Source organism: Ursus maritimus, unplaced genomic scaffold (genome assembly GCF_017311325.1).
Source record: "Ursus maritimus isolate PB19 unplaced genomic scaffold, ASM1731132v1 scaffold_32, whole genome shotgun sequence".
Taxonomy (NCBI): Eukaryota; Metazoa; Chordata; class Mammalia; order Carnivora; family Ursidae; genus Ursus; species Ursus maritimus.
Window position 1 is genome coordinate 9,403,883 of NW_024425786.1, and position 23,933 is coordinate 9,427,815.

At 45.9% G+C, this 23,933-nt stretch overlaps 1 protein-coding gene across 1 annotated transcript; it reads left to right on the forward strand.

The window, feature by feature from the left end:
* The first annotated feature begins 4,146 nt into the window (after window positions 1-4,146).
* AADACL3 (arylacetamide deacetylase like 3) lies at window positions 4,147-11,756 on the forward strand. Its single transcript, XM_008694704.1, has 4 exons — window positions 4,147-4,482; window positions 7,386-7,602; window positions 9,073-9,136; window positions 10,982-11,756. The coding sequence occupies exons 1-4, from the start codon at window positions 4,315-4,317 to the stop codon at window positions 11,754-11,756; spliced, it is 1,224 nt and encodes a 407-aa protein (XP_008692926.1). The 5' UTR covers window positions 4,147-4,314.
* Window positions 11,757-23,933: the final 12,177 nt, after the last annotated feature.

The following is a 23,933-nucleotide window of genomic DNA, read 5'->3' on the forward strand; positions in this document are numbered from 1 at the left end:
CAAATACCATCACACTGGGGATTGGATTCAACATATGAATTCCAGGTGGACACAAACCTTCAGTCTATAACATGCGTATGCCATCTGTTTTCTGCTGGGACCCTGACTGATAATTACCTTTCTTTCTGATAAAGCCGATTCTCAGAGCATGTGGCTTAAGTATGTGGGCAAGTGTGCTGCGTGATATTAGGAACCCGGTCCCAGGCAGCACTGAACATACACACGTGTGTCTCTGGCGACCCCTGGCTAGAGACCAGAATGCCCCCTCCCAGCAGGCAGATGTCATAGCAAGCTGAGCATGTCTAAGTCCTTCTCTTAGGATCTCCATTCACAAAAGCCACTTTCCTCCCCTTGGAGGAGTGAGTGTAGAAGTAGAGGGAACACCGAGTATTATTCTTCTAGAGATCGCTTTACCCAGGGGAAAGGTGCACCCAAATACTTTCTAGCTTCTGTCTTTGGGCAAGTAGGATTCAAGGCAGGAAACATCAAGTTGTAAAAGAATACCATTCAATGTCGATAAAGGTGCTGTTATGGGTTGAATTATGTCCCTCTAAATTCATTTGCTGTGAGTTTTTAATTTTTTAGAACATTTAAGATTTTTAGGTAATCCTTACACCCAACATGGGGCTCAAACTCACAACCCTGAGATTAAGAGTCCCATGCTCTGCTGCTGAGCCAGCTGGGTGCCCCCTAAATTCCTATGCTGAACCTCACCCCCAGGACCTCAGAATGTGACCTTATTTAGAAATAAGGCCTTTGCAGAGATCATTGAAATGAGGTCATCAGAGTGGACCCCGATCCAAGACACCTAGAGTCCTTACCAAAAAGGAAAGCTCAGGCCACAGAGACATGAGTGGAGGGAAGACGATGTGGAGACAGCCATCCACAGGCCAAGGAGAGGGGCCCGAACAGACCCTTCCCGCACAGCCCACAGAACAAACCAGCTCTGCAGATACCTTGGACTTCCAGCCCCCAGAACTGGGAGACTATAAACTTCAGTTGGCTAAGCCCCCCAGCCTGGGGTCCTTGGTTAGGGCAGTCCCAGCAAACGGATACAGGCGACTTGCAACGTAAAGGGATAGTGCTGTGCCAAATAGCATCACAGCAAAACATACAAAGGAAAAGACTGCTGGCAGTTCCCTAATGTGCGCACAGGAGCACCAACACGGCAAGGGGACGTAACAGGGATACCTGACCTTGGGCTGGGACTCCTTGGCAGTCCGTGGTCGGTCTTCAAGGGGGTCTGAACATCACCATCACACTAGTGTTTATTCCATGGGCCAGATGCTGGCACTCGGCACCCTCCTTGCCGTTCTAATCTCTCTCCTGTGTCCGGGGCCAGATACAGGACAGTGGCATTTCCTAGGCTCTCTTGCCCACGGTGCTCCCGTTGGCCCAGGAGAATGGGTTCTGTGAGCTTTGGAAGGCAGCTAGGAGAGAAATCATTCTTCTCGGGCGGCCGCTGAACATGGGCTCATGAACCCCAGTAGACGGAAGGCTCCACGTTTTGCCCACGCTTCCAGGTGTCCTCTGGAGGGACAGTGGACGTTCCAGTTCCAGAGATCAGCCAGCAGCAGTGGTTTCCTGTGACACTGGCAGGTCCCTTTTCCCTGCAAGCCTGCCCTCCCTCGCTCTGGCTCCCTCCACCCTGCCAACAGTTTTCAAATTCCCTGTAGTAAATCTCCTCTTGCTTGGGGGACAAAAGGCTGCAAGGCAGAAAGATCCCGTGAATTCACCAAACTCCATTTCGTTTTCATCCTCTGCAGGTGGAAGGTTTGTTTGCCTTCCCCAGGGTCCCGTGCATTTAGGTGGAGCCATGTGAATGAGTTCTGGCCAATGGGGTGTATTTCCCGGGCTGGCCCAGGGGTTCCTCCACAAGCATAATGTTCGTCAGGCTCCTGGCAAGGGTCAGAGAATCGTGGAGGTCCTAGGGGCTGGCAGAGCAGCAGATGGAAAGAAACACGGATCCTATAATCACCAAGTGGTGTGGGTGTTCGCCACACATGCAGATGTCTGTGTTGGGAGGGGGAAATATGTCTTTCTTCCCGCAAAATCTGAGATACAGGGGTCATTTGTTAGAGCAGCTGGCATTACTTATCCTAATCTATCCAGGAAATAAAAAATGGTTCAGTGTTTATACGTACGCATTCCCTCATTCTCCCCGTGATTTTGCACGATTTCCAGGTGAAGTGTTTGTAAACCTCAATGGTAACAGACTCCAATCCCTCTCCTCGTAATCGGTCGATCTGTGTTTTCATTTTTTGGGTGAAATTCAGATATTTATATTTTGACAAAGAAATTCTTTATTTTCATTTTTTTAAAAAAGATTTTATTTATTTATTTGACAGAGACAGCCAGCGAGAGAGGGAACACAGGCAGGGGGAGTGGGAGAGGAAGAAGCAGGCTCCCAGCGGAGGAGCCTGATGTGGGGCTCGATCCCAGAACGCTGGGATCATGCCCTGAGCCCAAGGCAGACGCTTCACGACTGCGCCACCCAGGAGCCCCAAAATTCTTTATTTTCAAAATCATTGTCGTCTGGTTTCACGAACCGTAGAAAGCATTTTTCGAAGCATGACGTGAGAATGGATGAGAGATCTCACTGCATAAAAATGAGAAACATCAATGCAGAAAAGCAGCATTAACAAAGTTAAGAGGCAAATAGGAAAAAAAATCCTTAAAATATTTTCAAAAATGTTTTATTGAAGTATAATTGACATACAGTGTCCTGTTAGCTCCAGGGGCATAACTCAGTGACTCAGCAATTCTACACATGACTCAGTGCTCGCCACGGTAAGTGTTGCCCCTATCTGTCCCAATGTGATCACTGCAAGTACCTTTTAAGTCAACGCAACAAGACAGACAAAAATAGCAAAATAGATAAAGGGTATCAACACACAAAATAAATGCGCGTGAGTCCGTAAAGGAAAAAAACCCAAATAGCCACTGAAATATGAAACAATGTTCTACTTCATTGGGTTCGAAGAGATGCACCCTGAAACTACACGGAGAAGCAGTTATTGTCATCCCAATCTTACGGTCTTGGAAGCCGAGGCTCAGCGAGTGTAAGTTACTCGTTCGCGATGAGAATGCTGGCTTGGGCAGAGCCCGGCTCCAAATGCAAGTCTTACTAACGCAGGGTGTCCATCGTGGGCCCTCCTGACCTGCTGGACCAGATACCTTCTCATGTGGGGGCTGTGTGTGCGTTGCCGGGCTTTGAGCAACATCGCTGACCTACTCAGGAGATACCAGTCCCAGCCCCCACCCCCCGGGTTGTGACAACCACAGATGTCTCTGGACATTGCCAGATGTCTCCCGGAGGGTAGAATCGCCCTGTTGAGAACCACTGCTCTGGCACCACCGTGGGGGAAGGGGGAGAGAGGGCAGGCATGAACATTCTTACCACGGACGTGAGACTTTGTCATTAGGGATGATGTTGAACACTGACATCAGTCGCTGACCTAACCTGAAAAGGCAGGTAAGTTCCCTGTTTCCTGCTTTACGATGAGAAGGACGAAGCTTGTTTATTCGTTCCTTCATTCAGCAGCCATTTGCTGAGCACCTACGAAGTACCAGACCCTGATCTAGCCTCTGAGGATAAAGCAAGGAGCAAAACAAAAATTCCTGTGCTTACAGAGGTGACATGTCACAGACTATAAAGGAGTAAGTGAAGTGTGTGGTATTTTGGGTGATAATAAAGACCAGGAAGACAAAGTAAGTAAGTGGGGGTGGGGGGAAGGGCATAGGGATGCTGGTGGGGGCTTATACTTTAAAATAAGGTGGCCAAGCACAGCCTCACTCAGAAGGTGACATTTGAACAGAGACCTGCAGTAGGGGAGGGGTTGAGCTCAGCCACTGTCTGGGGAAACAGGGTTGCACAGAGACTTGCAAGTGCAAATGCCCTGGGGCCTCCTTGGCAGACTAAGGAATAACAAGTGTGGCCAGAGTGGAATTGGGGGGGGGGTGGTGTCCCCAAGCACCGTTGGAGGGAATGGTGTTTCTGATGCCCATGGTGACATCTCCAGGGCTATTTCTAGTAGCAGTGCCGTAAAATATAAGCTGGAACTTCAGAGCCCTCACTTCTAGCTGACTCAGGCTGCGTGAGCCTCTTTCTCCACTGCATGGGCGCTGTCCTCAAACTGCCACCTCACCTGAGTCTGTGACTCACCTGGTGTGGCCAATGCTGTGGAGATGGGGAGGTGGGGAGGGCAGGGTGTGATGTATAAGTGGAGGAGTGTGGTTGGCTCCAAACCTTGTCCTAGTGGCCTGCACTGAGCACAGCCTCCTCTCAGTCTCTTCTGTGTTGAACACAGCACCATGGTAGCCCCGCTCCTTCTTCTCCTCCAGGCAGCCTGCGTGTTCTCTGTGGGGGTTGGGCTGTGGGTCATTGGCAGCCACTTCTTCACTGTGGACATCCCTGCGGCCATCGGCCACCCAGTGAAACTGCGGGTCCTGCATTGCCTTTTCCAGCTGTTGATGACTTGGGTGAGTTGGTGTGTTTTATTTGTCCCCTCCTCCTGAGGAAGAAGGAGGGAGTTGGGAAAACACACATCAGAAGACTCTAGTTGCATTTGTGCTACCGTCATGGCCGTAGAGGCTGACAGTATATTATTCTCAAATTGGAGTGATCCCTGTTGGGTAACGTATTAGCCAAGAGGTTTGCAACCTCTTCATGGTGCTGCTCACGCTGAGCTGGGCTCGGAGCCACGAGATGAAAAAACAATTTACTTCCTCCAAAAAAGCCCTGCACTAGTCCCCCTCCCCTGCCTCCAGACTGACTTACTTCCCAGCACACGGAGTGATGCTGTGAGGTGGGGAATGAGTTTTTCTGAATCTGGAGCGCCCGTTACTACCTGCCAGCTAGCTAGAACCAGCCAGCAATGAAGAGACACATGGCCGATTAGTAAATTAGTACTGATGAGCAAAACTACAGAATGTGACTTTAGAGAGAGAGATGTGTTTTTTGTTACTTTGGAGAGATGGACAGCTATGTAGTATCGTCAGATTCTGCTCATTGTTCCTGGTGTGCGAATTTAATAAAACTGATATAAATGGATCATGGGGAGACTTGTGTCCAAGTTGCCCATGGGGATTGGTGGTGCTTTTCCAGAGGGCTGATAAATGGAACACAGAGAAGGAGTGTTAAGTCTCTTACATAACGGAAAGTGATCACAAACACCTGTTCTCATGAGGGATCCATCCTGGAGAAGAACCCACAGGCTGAAGGTTTCCTACCTTCAGGGCCAGCTTTTGCAAAACCCGATGATACGTCCTGTGCTTTTCCTGTGGTTTGCCCTTGACTCTCATAGTTGGGTAGTCCGGGTTCCCAAATATGGTGACTCCGTTTCCTCATCTGCACAAGAGGGGGAAATAACAGTCTAGACTTCGTAGCATGGGCTCTAAGGAGGTAAGCCATCCCGAGCACAGCTTGCAATGCTTGGGGCAGAAGAAACCCTCAATAAGTATTCGTCTTACTGCTATTTGTGATTTGGTTTTTTCTACGAAGATGGGTCATGTGACTACTATATGTTACCCACCAGTCCCAGCTCTGGGATCAATGATGGACGAGAGAAAGGACGTCCCAGAGAGAGTCTGCCTTCTGGATGGTCATGCTGTCCCGGCAGTATGGGGAGACAGAAACAAGCCAACCCACTGGAAGTAAATTGATTTACACAGCGGCAGGTGCTATGAAGAAAGTAGAACAGGGCAGGAGGGTATGGTGGGGCTTCTGAATCTGGGGTTCCCTGAATCCACAACAGCAACAGAAGGCAAGGAGTCCCTGAATATGGGGGGAGGTAGAAATCACTCCATTTTCGCTTGTGTCCAAAGGAAAAGTGGTATTCCCTTCCATTAGGGACAGAAGTGACAAACCACAGTCGTGACAGCAGGACCTGAGACTTTGTCACCAAGACTATTATCAGAGCAGATGACATTTCTCGCAGATGTTGTGAGAAACTGTGTGTGTGCCTCGTTTCTCTGAAGTTGTAATAGTGTTAAATAGGCCACTAGGTCTTGCTATTCTGTGTGCTAATAAGGAAGCACGAGCATTACTTTTATTTTATGTGTTGGAAACATTCAGCCTCAAGGTCCATAGGCATCACTGAAAGCCTAAATGGCCTTGGCGTAGAGCCACTAGGAAGAGGGTGCCCGGGGAGAGCCTGCTTTGTTTACTTTAATTGCTTATTATGCAGACTTCCAGACATAGGAGACAGAATACCATAAAGACGCCCTGTGTTCCCACCCCCCAGCACTGAGTGCTGACTCCTGGCCAATCTTATTTCCCCTGTGATCCCGCTTTCCCCCCTTCTCATTTCCTAGGAAGCAGATCTTGGGTACCATATTTTATCCAAAAAGTTTCAGTAGGTATCTCTAAAAGACAAGAACCCCTCACCTTTTATTTATTTTTATTTTTATTTATTTTTTTACTTTGTATCTTTTTAAAAATTTAAGTTCAATTAATGAACATATAGTGTATTATTGATTTTAGAGGTAGAAGTCCATGATTCATCAGTCTTATACCCAGCGCTCATTACATCACATGCCTTCCTTAATGCCCATCCCTCAGTTACCCCATCCCCCCACCGCCCTCCCCTCCAGCAACCCTCAGTTCATTCCCTATGATTAAGAGTCTCTTATGGTTTGTCTCCCTCTCTGATTACATCTTGTTTTATTTTCCCCTCTCTTCCCCTATGATCCTGTTTTGTTTCTCAAATTCCACATATGAGTGAAATCATAGATAATTGTCTTTCTCTTTTGGAGTTATTTCACTTAGCATAATACCCTCTAGTTCCATCCACATGGTTGTAAATGGCAAGATTTCATTTTTGATGGTTGAGTAATATTCCATTGTATATATAGACCACATCTTCTTTATCCATTCATCTGTTGATGGACATCTGGGCTCTTTCCATAGTTTGGCTCTTGTGGACACTGCTGCTATAAATTTTGGGGTGCAGGTGCCTCTTCGGATCACTACATTTGCATCTTTACCCCCCACCTTTTAAAAAACATAACCACAATGCAGTTATCAGGTCCTAATAGCAATGGCCACGTTGGCTAGGCTGGTCCAGGAGGGCATCTTTGGGAAGAGGGGTCATGTCCAGGCCACAGTGGGGGGTGTTCTGGGTTAGAGGAACCCTTGCGGGGTGGCCAGAAGCCTGGTTTATGGGGCTGGGGGCCAGGTGTCTGAGGAGAGAGGAGGAGAGGGGCAGTGTGGGCCGGGGTGGGGTGCATCTACCGCAGGGGTCATGGGGGAACACAGGGTGGAGCAGGGCCGTGGTCCAGTCTGCCCGCCAGCCACTCCCCTGGGGGGCATGGGCGGTGGCGGGACTCCAGTGTGGCTCACACTGAAAACCTTCCCGCCTCATTTCCTCTTCTCTCATCAACAGGGCATGATTTTTGAGAAACTGGGAATCTGCTCGATGCCCCAGTTTGTCCGTTTCATGCATGATCTGGTGCCACTCAAGGAGGACCCGGATGTTGTGGTCACAGATCTCCGCTACGGGACTATCCCTGTGAAGCTGTACCAGCCCAAGGTGTCCTCCTGCACCCCCAGGCTCGGCATTGTGTTCTACCACGGTGGCGGCATGCTCTTAGGGAGCCTGAGTAAGAGTCCTTCCCTCAGACCCCCGCCTGTCGTGGGACAGCGTCCGAGCAGAGCTGGGTGGGCGCCTGCCTTCCAGCGAGAGGTGACCCTCCCATCACCTTCCTGGATCAGTCTATACGCCGCTACAGGCCAGGGCACGATCAGAGGGTTAGCGGGTGCCGGAGCAGGCTGGTGGCAAAGATATGGAATGTTTGGACCTCTTTCTGGAAGTGAGGTGACCTATATACGGAAAAAATATATATATATGTATATATATTCATATATATATTTACCTATGTGTGCTATCGATGTATATATATGGATATACAAGGAATTCACACCACATAAAATTAATCACTCTTTTTTAAGATCTTATTTATTTATCTGGCAGAGAGAGAGACAGAGAGCACAAGCAGGGGGAGAGGCAGAAGCAGAGGGAGAAGCAGACTCCTCGCTGAGCAGGGAGGCCATCGCGGGGCTCGATCCCAGGACCCCAAGATCATGACCTGAGCAGAAGGCAGACGCCCAACCGACTGAGGCACCCAGGCCCCCAAATTAACCACCTTAAACTGTACAATTCTGTGGCATTTACTAACTCCCCGTGTTCAACAACTACCACCTCCGTTTAGTTGGAAATCAGGATTTTTTTAAAAGTTAAAAAAACAAAAACAAAACCAGAAACACACCCTTTTGTTTCATGCCAGATATTGCCTGAGACAAATTCCGGTACAGACAGGAGAACCGAAAATTTGAGGAGAGTTAATGAGAGAAAAATCTCAAAATTGAGACGATTTTATTATCTTACCTCCCCCACACTGGTGCCTCATGAATTTGAGGGGAAAAACACTTTTATTTGGTTTCAGCCCTGCCTTCTGAGCTGTGGAATGCCAGAGGCCCACGGCAGTAGCCTCGGGAAAATAAGGGATTTCGTGCAGCCGTGGTTTTGGTTCGGTCGGCATAATGAATGGCATTAACAGTCAATGGATATTATATAATATTATTAATATTTACACGGCAGGCACTGTAGCGACCCTTTACGTGTGTGATCTCATTAACCCCCATACATTCCTGTTGTTCTCATCGTGCCCGTTTTACAGGTGCGGCAGTCAAGCCTCAGGGAGGGGAAGACATTTGCCCTGGGCTACCTCAGCTGGAGCGAAAAGGAGGCAAAGTCAGGATGTGAACTCTGGTCTGAATCCAGAGCTCACACCCCAAACCACTGTGCCCTATGGCCAAACAGCATCTCAGATATTTTGAATTAATTGCAGAGTCCATGGGGGGAGGGGACTCTTAGACGAAGCTGTTCAGACAGGACCTCCAAGGAGAAATTCTAGAAAGTGCTGCACAGCCCGAAGAAAGTCTGCAAAACGTCATTAGGATCAAGCCCAGTTCTCTGTCCATGGTGGTTGACAGAGAGAAAGGGCAGCCCATGGCTGTCAAAGGAAGCCACTAACCATCCTAGTGAGTGTTAAAACCCTTTTATTTTCTAGGAACCCACAACGCCATATGCTGTCATCTGTCCAAGAAGAGTGACTCGGTGGTTCTAGCAGTTGGGTGAGTACAAGAAAGAGGAGGTGGTGCTGGGTAATGGGGTGGGAGGCAGCACTGGGAGCAGGCGGGGAGATGAAGGGCCACCAGGACACGGGGACACTGGGGCAGGGGATGGGCTCTGAGCAGCTGTGAGGGGAGTAAAGGAGAGATAGAGAGAGAGGCAGAGAACGACACTCCTTCCCGTGGGTGGCCCTCGGGCCCCCTGTCATCTGGAAGCTGTGTGGGGAGAGGTCTCTGTTAGGGAGAGCAGGTTCAGAGCTTTACGCACCTGAGCCTTGCTGGGTGGAACATACTTCACTGAGCAGAATAGCCCTCATGTGCCAGATACTCAGCACCTCCTTCCATGAAATGCCACGGTGCCCTGCGTGGTAAACTGGACAAGCTCGAACATTGCCACAGCATTCCCAAGCACTTCCGAGAGGGGGGTCCACTCTGGTGAGATCTGCCCCAGGAAGCGAGAAGAATAAAAAGCCACTCTCTTCTAACTGATCTTCAGAGTCGCCCTCCCAGTTTGGAACCTCAAGGAGGGGTTAGAGGACGTGGGGCAGGAGAGACCTGGCGTGGCCCCTCCCTGAGCCTCCACATCAGGCGAACTGAATACACATGACCAACTGTCCCTGTGGTGGTGTGGCCTCATCCTCCCGCCCCTGCCATCTGACACTGCGTCCCACAGGAGCAGGGTGCTTCCTCCTGATTAATCTTTCCTGCAGCTTTGTTTCAATGCCCGTGTCAGAGATATACCAATTGCCGGGGTCTTAGCGGGAATGCCATTTCCCAGCTTCCTTGTGGCACAACTGGTTGAGTAAGAGTGAAAAATACAAAAATTGGTCCTGGATGAGGGAGAGGGACCCAGAGAAACCAACCACTCACTTTATAATTCTCAGCTCCAAAACCATTTCTGCAGTAGGGAAATCTTAATCCAAGCATTAACCACGAATACTCCCCTCAGCTCTGGTCGTGCTGAACCAAGATGTTGTCGGTATAATATACCAGCAAATCTCTGCAAGAAAATTATTTTATGAATCCATGGTAGACAAGGTTTTAGAGTTGAAACATTGCTGTCCCAGCATGAACTCAGGGTAGCTTAAAAATAGGAGACAGCAGAATGGAAATGGTTGGCAAAAGTTTGTTGATTCCATATATGCATTTAATTTGAAATGGTAACATTTCTCACAACACCCAGATTTTTGGAATCTCTTGAAAAATGGGGAGGTCTAGCATGCCGGGCTGGTATGCCTGCGTGGCAGGAACCTAAGCATGGAGCTCAGGCCCTCGCCTGCTCGCCTGGCTCACCGGCAGGGCAGTGATGGTCCAGAGTGGACATGGCTGTACTGGAGGAGACCCGCATGTTCACTGCTGTCCCCGGGCCATATTTACATCTATAAGATCCTCGCACAAAACCTGGGAGCGTGGCAGGATTCAGTAGAATTGAAACCCAGGCAAATCTGGAGTTGCTCATCAAGGAATCATAAGAAGAGGGGACAAGTGTGAGTCAAGGACGCAGCAGCAGGGAGTTTCAGAAAGATGGGGTTTGTGTTGGTAATTGCTAAATTGTTGAGGACTAGGTGAATGATGGGGCTCTTGTGGTCATAGCCTGTCCCCCGAAGGGGCATTGACACAGAGGGAATAGTAGCCACCACTCACTGAACCTACACGCCAGGCATGGTGGGCTTCGCGTCTACACTTCCCTTAAGCCTCATACCTTAACTTCACCTGCTCAGGCTTCAGAAAGAGAAGTTAATGGAAGAAATTTGGCCTAAAGCGTGCTAGACACAGGTATTTTTGGCTTTGCTAGTGTGAACACCCAGTGTTGCTGGGTGTGAACTGTGTTCCTTGATTCCTCTTTAGATACCGCAAGTTGCCCCAGCATAAATTCCCGGTGGCGCTAAGGGACTGCATTGCAGCCACCATCCACTTCCTGAAGTCACTGAATAAGTACGGGGTGGATCCAGATCGGGTCGTGGTCTGTGGAGACAGTGTGGGAGGGGGAGTGGCAGCGGTCATTTGTCAGAGATATTTGAGCTGTCCAGATCTCCCCAAGATCCGTGCTCAGATCCTGATCTATGCCAGTCTCCAAGGTGTGGATTTTCAGCTCCCCTCCTATCAGCAGAACAAGAATGTCCCACTGGCCAGTCGAGACTTCTTCTTCCACTGTTGGAGTACTGTCCTGGACATCAATCCCTCCTGGAAAAGCACCATCATGAAAGGCGCCCATTTGCCTGCTGAATTCTGGGAAAAGTATAGAAAGTGGTTGGGTGCAGAAAACATCCCAGAGAGGTTTAAGAAGAGACCCTACGAGCCGAAGAACTCTGAGCCCCTGAATGAGTCTGCCTATCTGGAGACAAGCCTTGCTCTGGATTCAATAAACTCACCCCTGATTGCAGAAGATGAAGTCGTGTCTCAGCTCCCCGAAACTTTCATTGTGAGCTGTGAGTATGACCTTCTCCGGGACGATTCACTGTTGTACAAGAAGCGGTTGGAGGACCTGGGAGTCCCGGTGACTTGGCACCACATGGAGGATGGTTTCCATGGGGTGCTTAGCACCTTAGATATGGGCTGTTTGCACTTTCCCTGCTCCATGAGGATTCTGGATGCCATGGTTCATTTTCTAAAGGGGTTGTGACCATCTTTCCTTCCTGGTAGAGCTACGAGAGTATGCACGGCACCGCCATCTGGTTCCCCAATCGGGCTCTCTCTTGTGATGTAGGTGATGCTGAGTGGGGCTAGGGAGGGTGTTGAGGTTGCCTTGTCCTTCTTGCTTCAGGTTCTAGAACTGCAGAATGAATGTTTCTGATGTCTGAAGGGAGAGCAGTACGAGAGATAGGTTTGGGGGGAGGGTGGCGCTGTGCTCATATTCACCACTGGGGAAATTTGAGCTGACGATCTGCAGTGGTCATCTGAGAGTGAATGGTCATGCAGGTGCTGCCTCTGGCTTCCCGGAGGGAGAGTTCAGGCTGGTCTAGGCTGTGGGTAGCAGGAGTGTCCACTTGGCTGACCTTGGAATGAAACAGGGACACATCACGTGTAATCCCATGGGCTTTCTTCAATCTAGCTTGGAGAACGGGGCTCTGATGTTCTAGACTGCTGGGTGGAGGTGGAGAAACTGCTGTCATTCTCCTCCTCTGGGTACACAGTGACATTTTCCCTGCTGTTCCTCTGCCTCTGAACTCAGAGTTTCAACTTTCTAGGCTGGAAGAGTTAGAACAGAATGGCTAAGTTTTCTGTAGTGGCTGGCCCCTAGTGGCGATGAAGACACCTGATGGGGGGAATTCGGGAGCTTTTGGAGTCAAAGGGGCCGAAAGGACTGAAGATGTGTTAGCAAAACCTTTTTCTGTTTTAAGACACAGAACCAGCTCAGATTGGCCTAAATCAGAGAAAGAATGTATTGGTAGCTATGAATTCCAAGGATAAATCAGGTATCGTTTGATCCAGGAGCTCAAACAATGCCACTAGCTGCATTCTCTTCTTTCCTCCATTCTGTGATCTGCTGCACAGACTGCCCCTTCATCTCTGCATATGGTGGCCCTGAGCAGCTCCACACTCACATTCTCAAGAGTCATGTGCCTCATTCTCAGCCAGCCCAGCAGAAACCACATTGTAACTCAATGGGTCCATTGGGTTTCTGAGTAGTATGTCCATATGCCACAACCTAGGGGATGTAATGTTTTGACCAACCATTTCCCATGCCAGCCTTGGAGTGGAGGATGGAGTCAGTTCCACCAGGTGCTTGGACTGAGCATGAGAGAGGGAGGGAGTACTTTCCTCACATCAAAGCTTACTTTTCTGCAGTAGACATTGATGCTTACTCTGCCAGGTGGACATCAATGCTTATGCTACTACAGAAGCTAAATGAACCCTGAATCAGAGTACTTGGAAGTGGCAAGAGATGTTAAGGACCACTAGGCAAGTTGACCACCTGTCCCTGAGGAATAAACATTCCCATGAAAGGGCAGGCCCAGGTTCCCAGGCTGGCCCTACCTGGTCTTCAGGAGGCTCTGCTCCTGGTTGGCTAACGGCTTTTATAGGCCAAGATCCAAGTCTACTGCACAGAGGCCCCCAGGCATGTCCTTAACTTGCTTTCAGTTGAATGTTCGTGCTGAAACATGGGGCAGAAAGGAATCCCATTTGGTGGCTTCTGGATCCATTCACAGCAGAAGACCAGCAGGTGTCTTTGTTGGAGAGATAGGAACCACTCACTGGAAGCACCTCAGCTGTTGGACAATCCTGGGATCTGAGGAGCATGGTCTCTTCTAGAATAGGCCTCTGAGTTGAGTCTAGAGTAGGCTCCTGTCCTGGAGTATGGTCTTCATTGTTTCACCCTGTCTCTGGACATAGGTAGAAGGACTGGGCTGACCTTGTGGGAACTTGGGTGGTTAGCTTTTCTACTGTGGGGTGGCGAGAAGTGTGGGAGCCACCGGAAGACCACGCCCAGAGGAGAGGAGTTGGTTGCATTTTCGGGGCTGGAAGAGCCTCTGGATTTAAATTTCCATCTCCCTGTGATAAGAAAACAGCTCTTTTTTTTTTTTTTAAGATTTTATTTATTTATTTGACAGAGAGACAGCCAGCCAGAGAGGGAACACAAGCGGGGGAGTGGGAGAGGAAGAAGGCAGGCTCCCAGCGGAGGAGCCTGATGTGGGGCTCGATCCCTTAACGCCGGGATCACGCCCTGAGCCAAAGGCAGACGCTTAACGACTGTGCTACCCAGGCGCCCCAGAAAACAGCTCTTTTGAGTTGCTGCCAGGCATTTTACAGCATGACAACCCTGCTCACACCCTCAGTCTGGACAGGTAGTTAAGAACCTCAAGCTTAGGATTCTTGCCATAAGTTCCCACTTTACTTTTCTCAGGGCACCCTATAAATAACCATTTGGGGGTCAAGCCCACAAGAAGTGAGTGACCTCTGCCCCAACCACCTTATCGGTAGCAGGTACTTGCTACCCTGCTCTCTCTCCTGCTCGTTTGAGACCTGAGACAGAGGACTGCCCTTCCCTCAGCTTATTGCACCCCACCAACCCCATTTCTGGGATCTGTAAGCAATAAATCTTGTGAGTTTATTACTTTTGTGTGAGCGTATTGAAATTGCACCTTCAATCAAAATGACCCCGGGTTTCCACTTCTCCAGGGTGGGAGCTGGGATGCTGATGGAGCCACTTGCCAATCCCACGTGGGTGCCTCGTGTCTCCTCATTCAGCAGGTCATGATCTGAATATTTTTAATTTAATACACCAGCTATGCACCCCCCAACACACTCATGTTTGTTCCTCACATGAATTCTACAAAGTAGGTATTCTTAAACCCATTTTACAGATGAGGAAACAGAGGCCTAGAGTCATTAATAACAATGCTCACTTCCTATCTCTTTCCAGTTAGGATCAAGGCCATGTGGTTGGCCAGGTGCTACGCAATGAACCCCTGCTCCATCTGACAACACCCCCTTTCTGCCATATCCCATGGCCCTTTAGCTCTTTTCTTTCCATCATTCAGAATTAAAATAAAATACATGATTGAGCCACATGACCTTATTTGAGTCATTTGCTGTCCACCTAGGTGTCAGCTACTGTTTGATCTGAGTCAGGTTGATGGAGTAAGTACATTTTTGCCATCTGGTTTCCTTTGTTTTTTTGACCGTAGCTTTCTCAAAGTCTGAATGACCTTAGAATTGGTCATTGTAGCTGAGGTGTCCAGCTAATACCAGCTCAGGGATGATGGACACCTGCAAAGCATTAAGCCCTGACATTGTGCAAGTGTTTTCTCAGTAAATTCCCAGGACTTCCCTGAAGAGATCTGCTAGTTAGGCCAGGGCAAATGCCATCTGATAAAGGACAACATGTTGCATCCCAAATTGCTCTCACTGGTCAGTAGGCAATGGAGGACAAGGTCCTAAGGCAAAGATGGAAAAATGGGCAAAATTAGTCTTTATTGGGGCGCCTGGGTAGCGCAGTCATTAGGTGTCTGCCTTCGGCTCAGGGCGTGATCCTGGCGTTCCGGGATCGAGTCCCACATCGGGCTCCTCGGCTGGGAGCCTGCTTCTTCCTCTCCCTCTCCCCTGCTGTGTTCTCTCTGTCACATAAATAAATTAAAAAAAAAATCTTTAAAAAAAATTAGTCTTTATTGTTCTTCCCTCCACTTCCCTTTCAGTGTCTTCCTCAGGGTACCCCTCACCCCCACCCAGGACCTCCCTGCCTTTCTGATCCCAAGCCTTGCCTCCTCTCTGCCTGCATTCTCTGCTCCAGAGTGACTGCTGACTCTCTGTTATCCCTCGGCTACTATAGGCCAGTCTAGGTTAGGTTCTGCCGCAATGACAAGTGACCCCACAGTCTCAGTGGCTTAGGGCAGCAAAGGTCTATTTCTTACTCACACTACACATTACATGGCCTTCACAGCTCAGCTGGAGCTCTGCTTCACATTTCTCTACTCCAGCATCCCCAGGCTGATGGAGCAGCCTCTCTGTGAAATGTTCTCCAGTCTCATGGCAGAGGAGAAAAGAACATGGAAAATCACACGCTGGCTCCCCAAGCTTCCGTTCACCTTTCATTGACCAGAGCAAGTCATGCAGCCACGCCTGACACTGATGCGACAGCATCATCCTCCCCAGAGAGGGGCAGCAGATCGTTTTTGGACAATATGACAGCTTACTACGCTCTCAATCATATTTCCATTCTACCTTTTAAAAAATTAATTTTAAATTATGAAAGTGATACGCAAGGATGTGATCTTTTAATTTTTTTAGTTTTTTTAAAGATTTATTTTTTTTATTTTAGAGAGAGAGAGAAAGCATGTGAGTGGGAGGAGGGGCAGAGGGAGAGGAAGAGAAAGAATCCCAAGCAGAGTCTGCACTGAGCACAGAGCCAGACATTGGGGCTCAACCTCACAGCCCCAAGATCATGACCTGAGCTGAAACCAAGAATCGGATGCTTAACCAACTGAACCACCCTGGAGCCCCAATATTATCTTTTAAAATAAAACCTCCAAATACTGGAAATAAGGCTAACGTCCTTTTTGACCACCCTTCTTTCACTCTATCTGCTTATATCTGGATGTATCCACTGTTGCCTCGTTGGCAGGGGGTGGTCTTCTAATCCTTTAAAGCCTGTTTCTATGCTTTTACATAGGCAGATATGTACCCATGGAAAATACAAAGCATTATTTTGCGGGATGACTTTGCCATGTATTGGTACATAAAAGATATTATTCTGTACATGTTGTGACACTTGAGTGTTTTCAATCAATGATATACCTTGGAAATCTAGCCTAGTAAACAACCTAGATTTACCTTACTCTTTTTAGCTACTGCATAGTGTTCCCTGGTGTGGCTATATTATAGGTCTTAGCCATTCCCAAGCAGTGGACACACTTGATCTCTTTCTAGTTTTTCACAAACAAATCCGTAGGGAATGTGTCGGCACATGCCGCCTCCTGCACATGTGATTCTGTGATGGATTCAAGAAGAACTGTTAACTGGGGATATTTTAAATGTCGGTGGATGCTACCAAGGTGCCTGTCCCTCTTTCCCAGCAGATCTCAACTGGGAGGGAAATCATTGGATCATAACCATCCATCCCAAAGGCAAAAAGAAAATGGATTGGCTTGACAATCAGTAGGGCGGGACCAAGTTGGCGTGGCATGCCTGTATTTTAGAAGGGAAGTTCCTTCACTCAAATGAACCTCTCCAAGAATCAGTTAAGGAATCGGGGAAGGATGCAACGTTATTGATTTTTTGCCTCCCACGTCTTTGCATCCCACAGAAGAAAGCAAAGGATACCAGAGCCAGCAGATTGTCTCCTTGTGCCCACGGTTGCCATGGCTTGCTCTTTTCCCTCCCTAGAGTATCTCTGCCCCAACATAGTAGCTGGTTGTCTTGCAAATTACTGCACAAAGTTGAATCAGATAAGGAAGTGCTGGAGATTCAATTTCAAAGCACTTCTAGTCATAGGAAAAAGCCTTCCTATTTCCCAATTTGTCAAATATGCTCCTCTACTGTAGGGAAAGGAATGGATTTTGTCACTAAAATAAACTTGATTTAGGCACAAAAGGAAGAAGGGATTGAATATTTATCTACCCCTTATATGTGACCAGCATCTTGTGAAGTGTTTTATAGGTGACGTTTCATTAAATTCTCATCATCTCATGGTATTTACTCCCGATTTTTAGATTAGGAAACCAAGGTCGACTTGGGCAATCTTGAAGTTCAAGCCAAGCATGTCAGAGTTCCAAGTCTACCACCCACCACTATTCTGTTACCTGCAAAATACCCCGAAGCAGATTGGTCATCTTTAAGAAGCGTTTCTAGGCCATCCTGGACCAGGAGGGCAGAAGTTAATGCATGATCTATCTTTTAGGTCTTGTCTTAAGTGCTGCTTTCTCTGGAAAGCCAAGCAGGGTTAGGTCCTTCTGTGAGCTTGCAGAGCATGCTGTAGTTCCTCGAACATAGTGCTGAGCCCATGATGTTGGGATCATACAATGACCAAAAATGTCTGCCCCTAAACTGGATGAAAGTGATCCCTAATTTCTAATGTCCACCGGTGATTGGAGAAACAAATGACAATCATCCCTGCAAGAGGATAATGTCATCCTAGACCTACGTTATTTTTGCAAATAATTTTTCAGGTACCAGGTACATGAGAAAAAAAGAGCTAGCAAAAAGAAGCCACAGAAACAACAGCTAAAAAGAAAAAAAAAAAAAAAAGAGGGCACCTGGCTGGCTCAGTTGGAAGCGGATGTGAATTGTGAGTTTGAGCCCCACGTTGGGTGTAGAGATTAAATAAAACTTAAAAAAAAGGAGTCACACACCGTAGAATAGTTCTGCTTACTATGTCAAAGGAGATAAAATCGGTATCAACATATTTATACATATAACCTATATAAACAGAATGGGTAAATCTGTATGTAGTCTATGAGTATAATCTACACATTTAAAATATAATATATAAGTATAATCTATAAATCTATAGATCTGAAACTTTGGAAGGCAAAAAGTGGTAATTTAAAAATTCATAGGGTAGAAGGGTGCCTGGGTGGTTCAGTCAGTTGAAAAAGAATTGATAAGCATCTGGTAAGACCAATAAGGAAAAGGGGGAGCACAAACAGTAAATACCAGGAATAAAAAGGGACTTCAGTACAGATTCTAGAGATATTAAAAAGATGATGAGAGGAAATTATGAGCCACATATGCTAAAAAAAATTGAGAATTTAGATGCAGTGTGTAAATTCCAAGACAAACGCAATTTGCCAAACCCAAAAGAGAAAATCTGATTTGTTTTATAATAAAAGATACTGAATCTAACTGAAGCTTTCCAACAAAACAAACAAACCAACACAAAATGTAAATCTCCTGACCCAGATGCCTTGATTTTCTTAATATTAAGGGGAAAATGACATTAATTCTACATAAACTGGCATAGAGAACATAAAAAGCAGGTATACTCTTTCTGTGAGGCTTACTTAGTAATCAAATTCCACAAGGAGAGTGGAAGTGAACATTATAGGCTGTGAAAATCTTACAGATAAAAATATTTCTAAAAAATATTTAGCCAACTTAATCCATCAGTATCTATAAAGGATAGTATATCATGACCAAGTTGAGTTTATACTAGAATGTAAGATGGGTTTCACATTGGAGAATTTGTTAATATCACAAACTTAATGTAATTTATCACATTAACACATTCAATGAGAGAAACTGTGTGATTATCTTAATAGATGCAAAAATTTAAACATTTATTTATGAAAAAATTGTCAGCTCTTTGGAATAGAAGAAAATTTCTTTAACCCAATAAATGGCATCAACAAAAATACCTATAGCAAACACCTTGCTTAATGGTGAAACCCAGAATTTTCCCCTTGGTATCAGGAACAAGAAAAGAGTTGTTCCCTATCATTTTTATTTGACGTGTACTAGTGGTCCTAGCCAATGTAAGAAGACAAGAATAAACCAATAAGAATTGAAAGGGAGGAAACTAAATAGTTATTATTATTTGCAGATACTATGATCCTACATGTAAATGCTCAAAGAATCTACAACAAAATTATTAGAATGAGTCAAAAAGTTGATGTACACAAAGTTAACATTTATAGAAAAAATCAGTTGCGTGCCTTTCTCTTTCTACCATCTTGGAGCCTGTGGAGGCTTGCTGGGAACAGGACTCCTAAAACGACAAATATGTCTGGAAGGCTGTGGTCCAAGGCCATTTTTGCTGGCTATAAGCAGGGTCTCTGGAACCAGAGGGAGCACACAGCTCTTCTTTTTTTTTTTTTTTTAAAGATTTTATTTATTTATTTGACAGAGATAGAGACAGCCAGCGAGAGAGGGAACACAAGCAGGGGGAGTGGGAGAGGAAGAAGCAGGCTCATAGCAGAGGAGCCTGATGTGGGACTCGATCCCGTAATGCCGGGATCACGCCCTGAGCCGAAGGCAGACGCTTAACCGCTGTGCCACCCAGGCGCCCCACACAGCTCTTCTTAAAATCAAAGGTGTTTATGCTTGAGATGAAACTGAATTCTATCTAGGCAAGAGATGTGCTTATGTATACAAAGCAAAGAACAACACAGTGACTCCTGGTGGCAAACCAAAGAAAACTAGAGTTATCTGGGGAAGAGGAACTCATGCTCACGGAAACAGTGGCATGATTCGTGCCAAATTCCGAAGCAACCTTCCAGCTAAAGCCATTGGCCACAGAATCTGTGTGATGCTGTACCCCTCAAGGATTTAAATTTAATGGAAAGTAAATAAATAAAGGGGTAGATTTAAAAAAAAAAGAAAAGAAAAAAGAAAAAATCAGTTGCATTTTAATATGTAGGCAAGAATCAGAAAATGAAATATAAATAACCATTTAAGTGGCATAAAATATAAAACACATAGGAACAGACAATATTGCGAGGGAAAGGACGACTCATAGAATAAGAGAAAATATTTGTAAATCATATATCTGATAAGGAATTAACATCAGGAATATAGAATGAATCCCTACAACTCAACCACACACACACACACACAAAACCGAAGAAAACCACCACCACCAACAACAACAAAAGACCCAAACAAAGAAGCAAACAAAAAACACTTCAAAACAAACAACCCAACTAAAAAAAATGGGCAATGTTTTCTTAAAGATGATACACAAATGGCCAATAAACACATGGACAGATGCTCCACATTATTAGTCATTAGTGAAATGCAAATCAAAGCCACAATGAGGTATCGCCTCACATTCATTAGGATGGATTGTTAATAAAAATGAAATGTAACAAGTGTTGGCGAGGATGTGGAGAACTGGGAACGCCTGCTCATTGCTGATGGGAATATAAACTGGTGTGAACCCTGGGGAAAAAGAGTTTTGTGTTGCCAATTTTCTCCCTAGATATTCCAAAGATTGGAAAGGGAAAAACTCAGATACCTGTACACCCATGATCATAGCCACACTGTTCACAATAGCCAAAAGGTGGAAACCATCCGAATGTCCATCAACAGATGAATGGATACACAAAGTGTGGTCTATATATATAACAGAATATTATTCAGCCATTATTCATCCAAAAAAAGAAATTCAGAATGAAATTCTGACACGTGCTATACCATGGATGAACCTTGAAAACATTAGGCTAAGTGAAATAAGCAAGACCGAACCAAACCAAATAAAAACCCTGTATGCTTTCTTTTATATGGGGTACCTGGAACAGGAAAATTCATAGAGATGGAAAGTAGAACAGGGATTGTCGGGGCCTCTGGGGAAAGTAGAAATGGGGAGCTATTGCTTAATGGGTAGAGAGTTTCTGTTTAGGATGATGAAAAAGTTCTAGACGTGTGGAGTGATGGAAACAAACATACATGCTGATGGGGGGGGAATATAAACTGACATATTGGAGAACAGGTGGGCGCTGTCTAGCAAAGTTGAAGACACACATACCCTATGACCCAGCAATTCCACTGTTATAGGTCTATATCTCAGAGCAGAGGTTCCCAAAGCAAGATCCCCGGAGATCCTCAAGCTTCCTTCAGGGGACCTGCAAGGGCAAAACTATTTTCTTAATAATGCTAAGATGTTGTTTGCCCCTTTTCACTGTGTCGACATTGGTACTGAGAGTGCAGGGGCAGTGGCAGTAAAGCAGTTGGTGCCCATGCCTGATCCAGGCAGGGTTGCCAGTGGTGTTAACAGTCATGTCTCCACCACCACACACTAGCAGTAAAGTAATAATAATGATGATGGTGATGATGATGATGCTGGTTTCACTTAAGGTTGTCCTTGATGAAGAAGAAATAAAAATGATTAATTTTATTAATCTTGACCTTTGAGCAGATACACTTCCAACATGCCGTGTGATGGAACGGAAGGTGGGTGTGAAGAAAACTCTGCTGTCGCAAACCCAAGAATGATATTCTCTTGAAAAACAGCACTGAAGTTATAAGCAGAATTAGGTGGGCTTTTTTTTTTTAATTAAATACCATTTTTACTCGAAGACATGTTGGGGAGACAAATCATGATTATTCACATTGGAACATCTGGCAGATATTTTCTTAAAAATGAATGAAGTAGGTCTGACGCTTCAGAGAAAATTGGACATTAGTTGCTGCCGATGACAGAGTTTTTGAGCTTTCAAACTAAAACTAGAATTTTGGAAACCTTGTATCCATCGCTGTGAGCTGGTCAACTTCCTAACACTTGAATGCTTTTCTGATGAGATCACTAGTGGTATTCGCAGGTGCAATTTTAAAAATATCATAAAATACACCAACATTTGGAAGATTTGTAAGGCTCAGTATACCAATGTATTCCAGTGACCACTATGATGTTACAAAACCACAAGTAACTGAAAGATCTGCTCAAAGCACAAGGTCAACCTGTGGATTTTAATGTAACAGAGCTCAAGGAGGTGACTGAATAGTTTCAGATTCCACATTGTAACTAACCTTTAAGAAACTACCACTCATTGAGTTTTGCTGTAGCTTCGAAGAATATCCACAATTAGCTTCAAAGACTATTAAAATATTTCTCTCCCTTCCAACTACTTATCTCTATGAGGTTAGATTTTTTCCTTTACACAAAACAATCTATCACAACAGATGGAATTTTTTTGAAATCAATCAATAATAATCAATATACTTATATTCCTCTATTGGGTTTGCCCCTTCTGTGGTATAAATATCGCCACCATGAATGATTTTGAGCTACCGATGTGATTTCACAGAATGTAGTGCTGGGAAGAGATGGGCACCGTGGGCTCTCATGAGCAGCTATGACCCGGCTCCAGACCACCAATACAACCCACATTTTAAAAAGGTCTTTGGGTCCTCCATAATTTTTGAGAAACTAGAAATGTGAGAACCACTGCCCTAGAGAAATGGCTGTATCTGGGCCCCAGGAGACATGCAGAAAAAGGTCATAGCAACCACAACTACATGCAACATGAGTGAATCTTTTTTTTTAAGATTATTTATTTATTTGTTTGTTTATTTATTTATTTTTGCTAGAGAGAGAGAGCATGCGCCTGAGCAGGGGTGGGGGGAGGAGCAGAGGGAAATGCAAACTCCTGGCTCAGCAGGGAGCCTGATGTGGGACTTGATCCCAGGACTCTGGGATCATTGCCTGAGCAGAAGGCAGACACTTGCTTAACCGACTGAGCCACCCAGGTAACCATGAGTGAATCTTAAAAATATTAACTATAGGGGTTCTTGGGTGGCTCAGTCAGTTAAGCATCTGCCTTCGGCTCAGGTCATGATCCCAGGGTCCTGGGATCGAGCCCCACGTCGGGCTCCCTGCTCGCTGGGGAGTCTGCTTCTCCCTTTCCCTCTGCCTCCTTCCCCCTGCTTGTGCTCTGTCTCTCTCTCTCTCTCAAGTAAATAAATAAAATCATAAAAAAATATTAACTATGTTGAGGAAAAGAAACCAGACTCAAATGAATACATGTTATACAGTTTCATTTATACCAACTCCAGAAACACGTATAAGGCTAAGCATTCATGTATAGGAATGCATCCTTTGGTGCTCAGCATATTAAAAAAAAAAAAAGCAAGGAAGCTACAGCTACAAAAGTCAGGTGAGAAAGGCAGGAGGCATGTGTGACACTGGGGTGCTGGCAGTGTTCTGCTTCTTCACCTCTGTGCTGCTTTGTGGGGGTTTGCTCTACTGTAATTCATTGATCTGTACATTTATTTTTAATGTACTTGTTCATATTGTGTTACATTTTATAATTAAAAGTTTTGAAAAATGCAATTATACAGAACACATGACTCCCCTGTACTTGGATCGGAAGGACATTCCCCTCTTCCTGGCTCTAGCCTGCCCAGACTGTCGTCCCTGCCAAATAGAGGTCTGCCATGCTCTGTGGTGTGTCTTCATATCTTTCCCCCGCCACATGGTTAGTTTCAAGAGGGAACAAATAGTTTCTTGGAGTTCCTCTACTTTTGTTTAAAGGCTGTTGGAAAATACATCTCTGAATTGCCTACTTGAAATTGGATATCTTCATTTGTGGCAAGCGAGACTATAGGGTTCTGCTTCTTTAATTCAATCGTATTATAGGCACCTTTCTCTGTTAGCATTTTTTAATAGCTACAGAGTATTTCATTATATGGATGTACCACAATTTATTGAACCGGCCCTCCCTTGATAGAGAGGTGGTTCCTAATTTTTTTTTTCTTAGTCAATAAGCAAAATAATGGCTTTTTCCCATTGGACCTCAGTGGGGTCCCTCTGTGGGGATGGGACCTTGGTCTAGTCACTGATGCATTATACCCACAGCTCAGTGCCCAAGATGTAGCATGTGCTCAATAAAAATGATTGTGGGGCGAATGAAGACTAACCGAATGA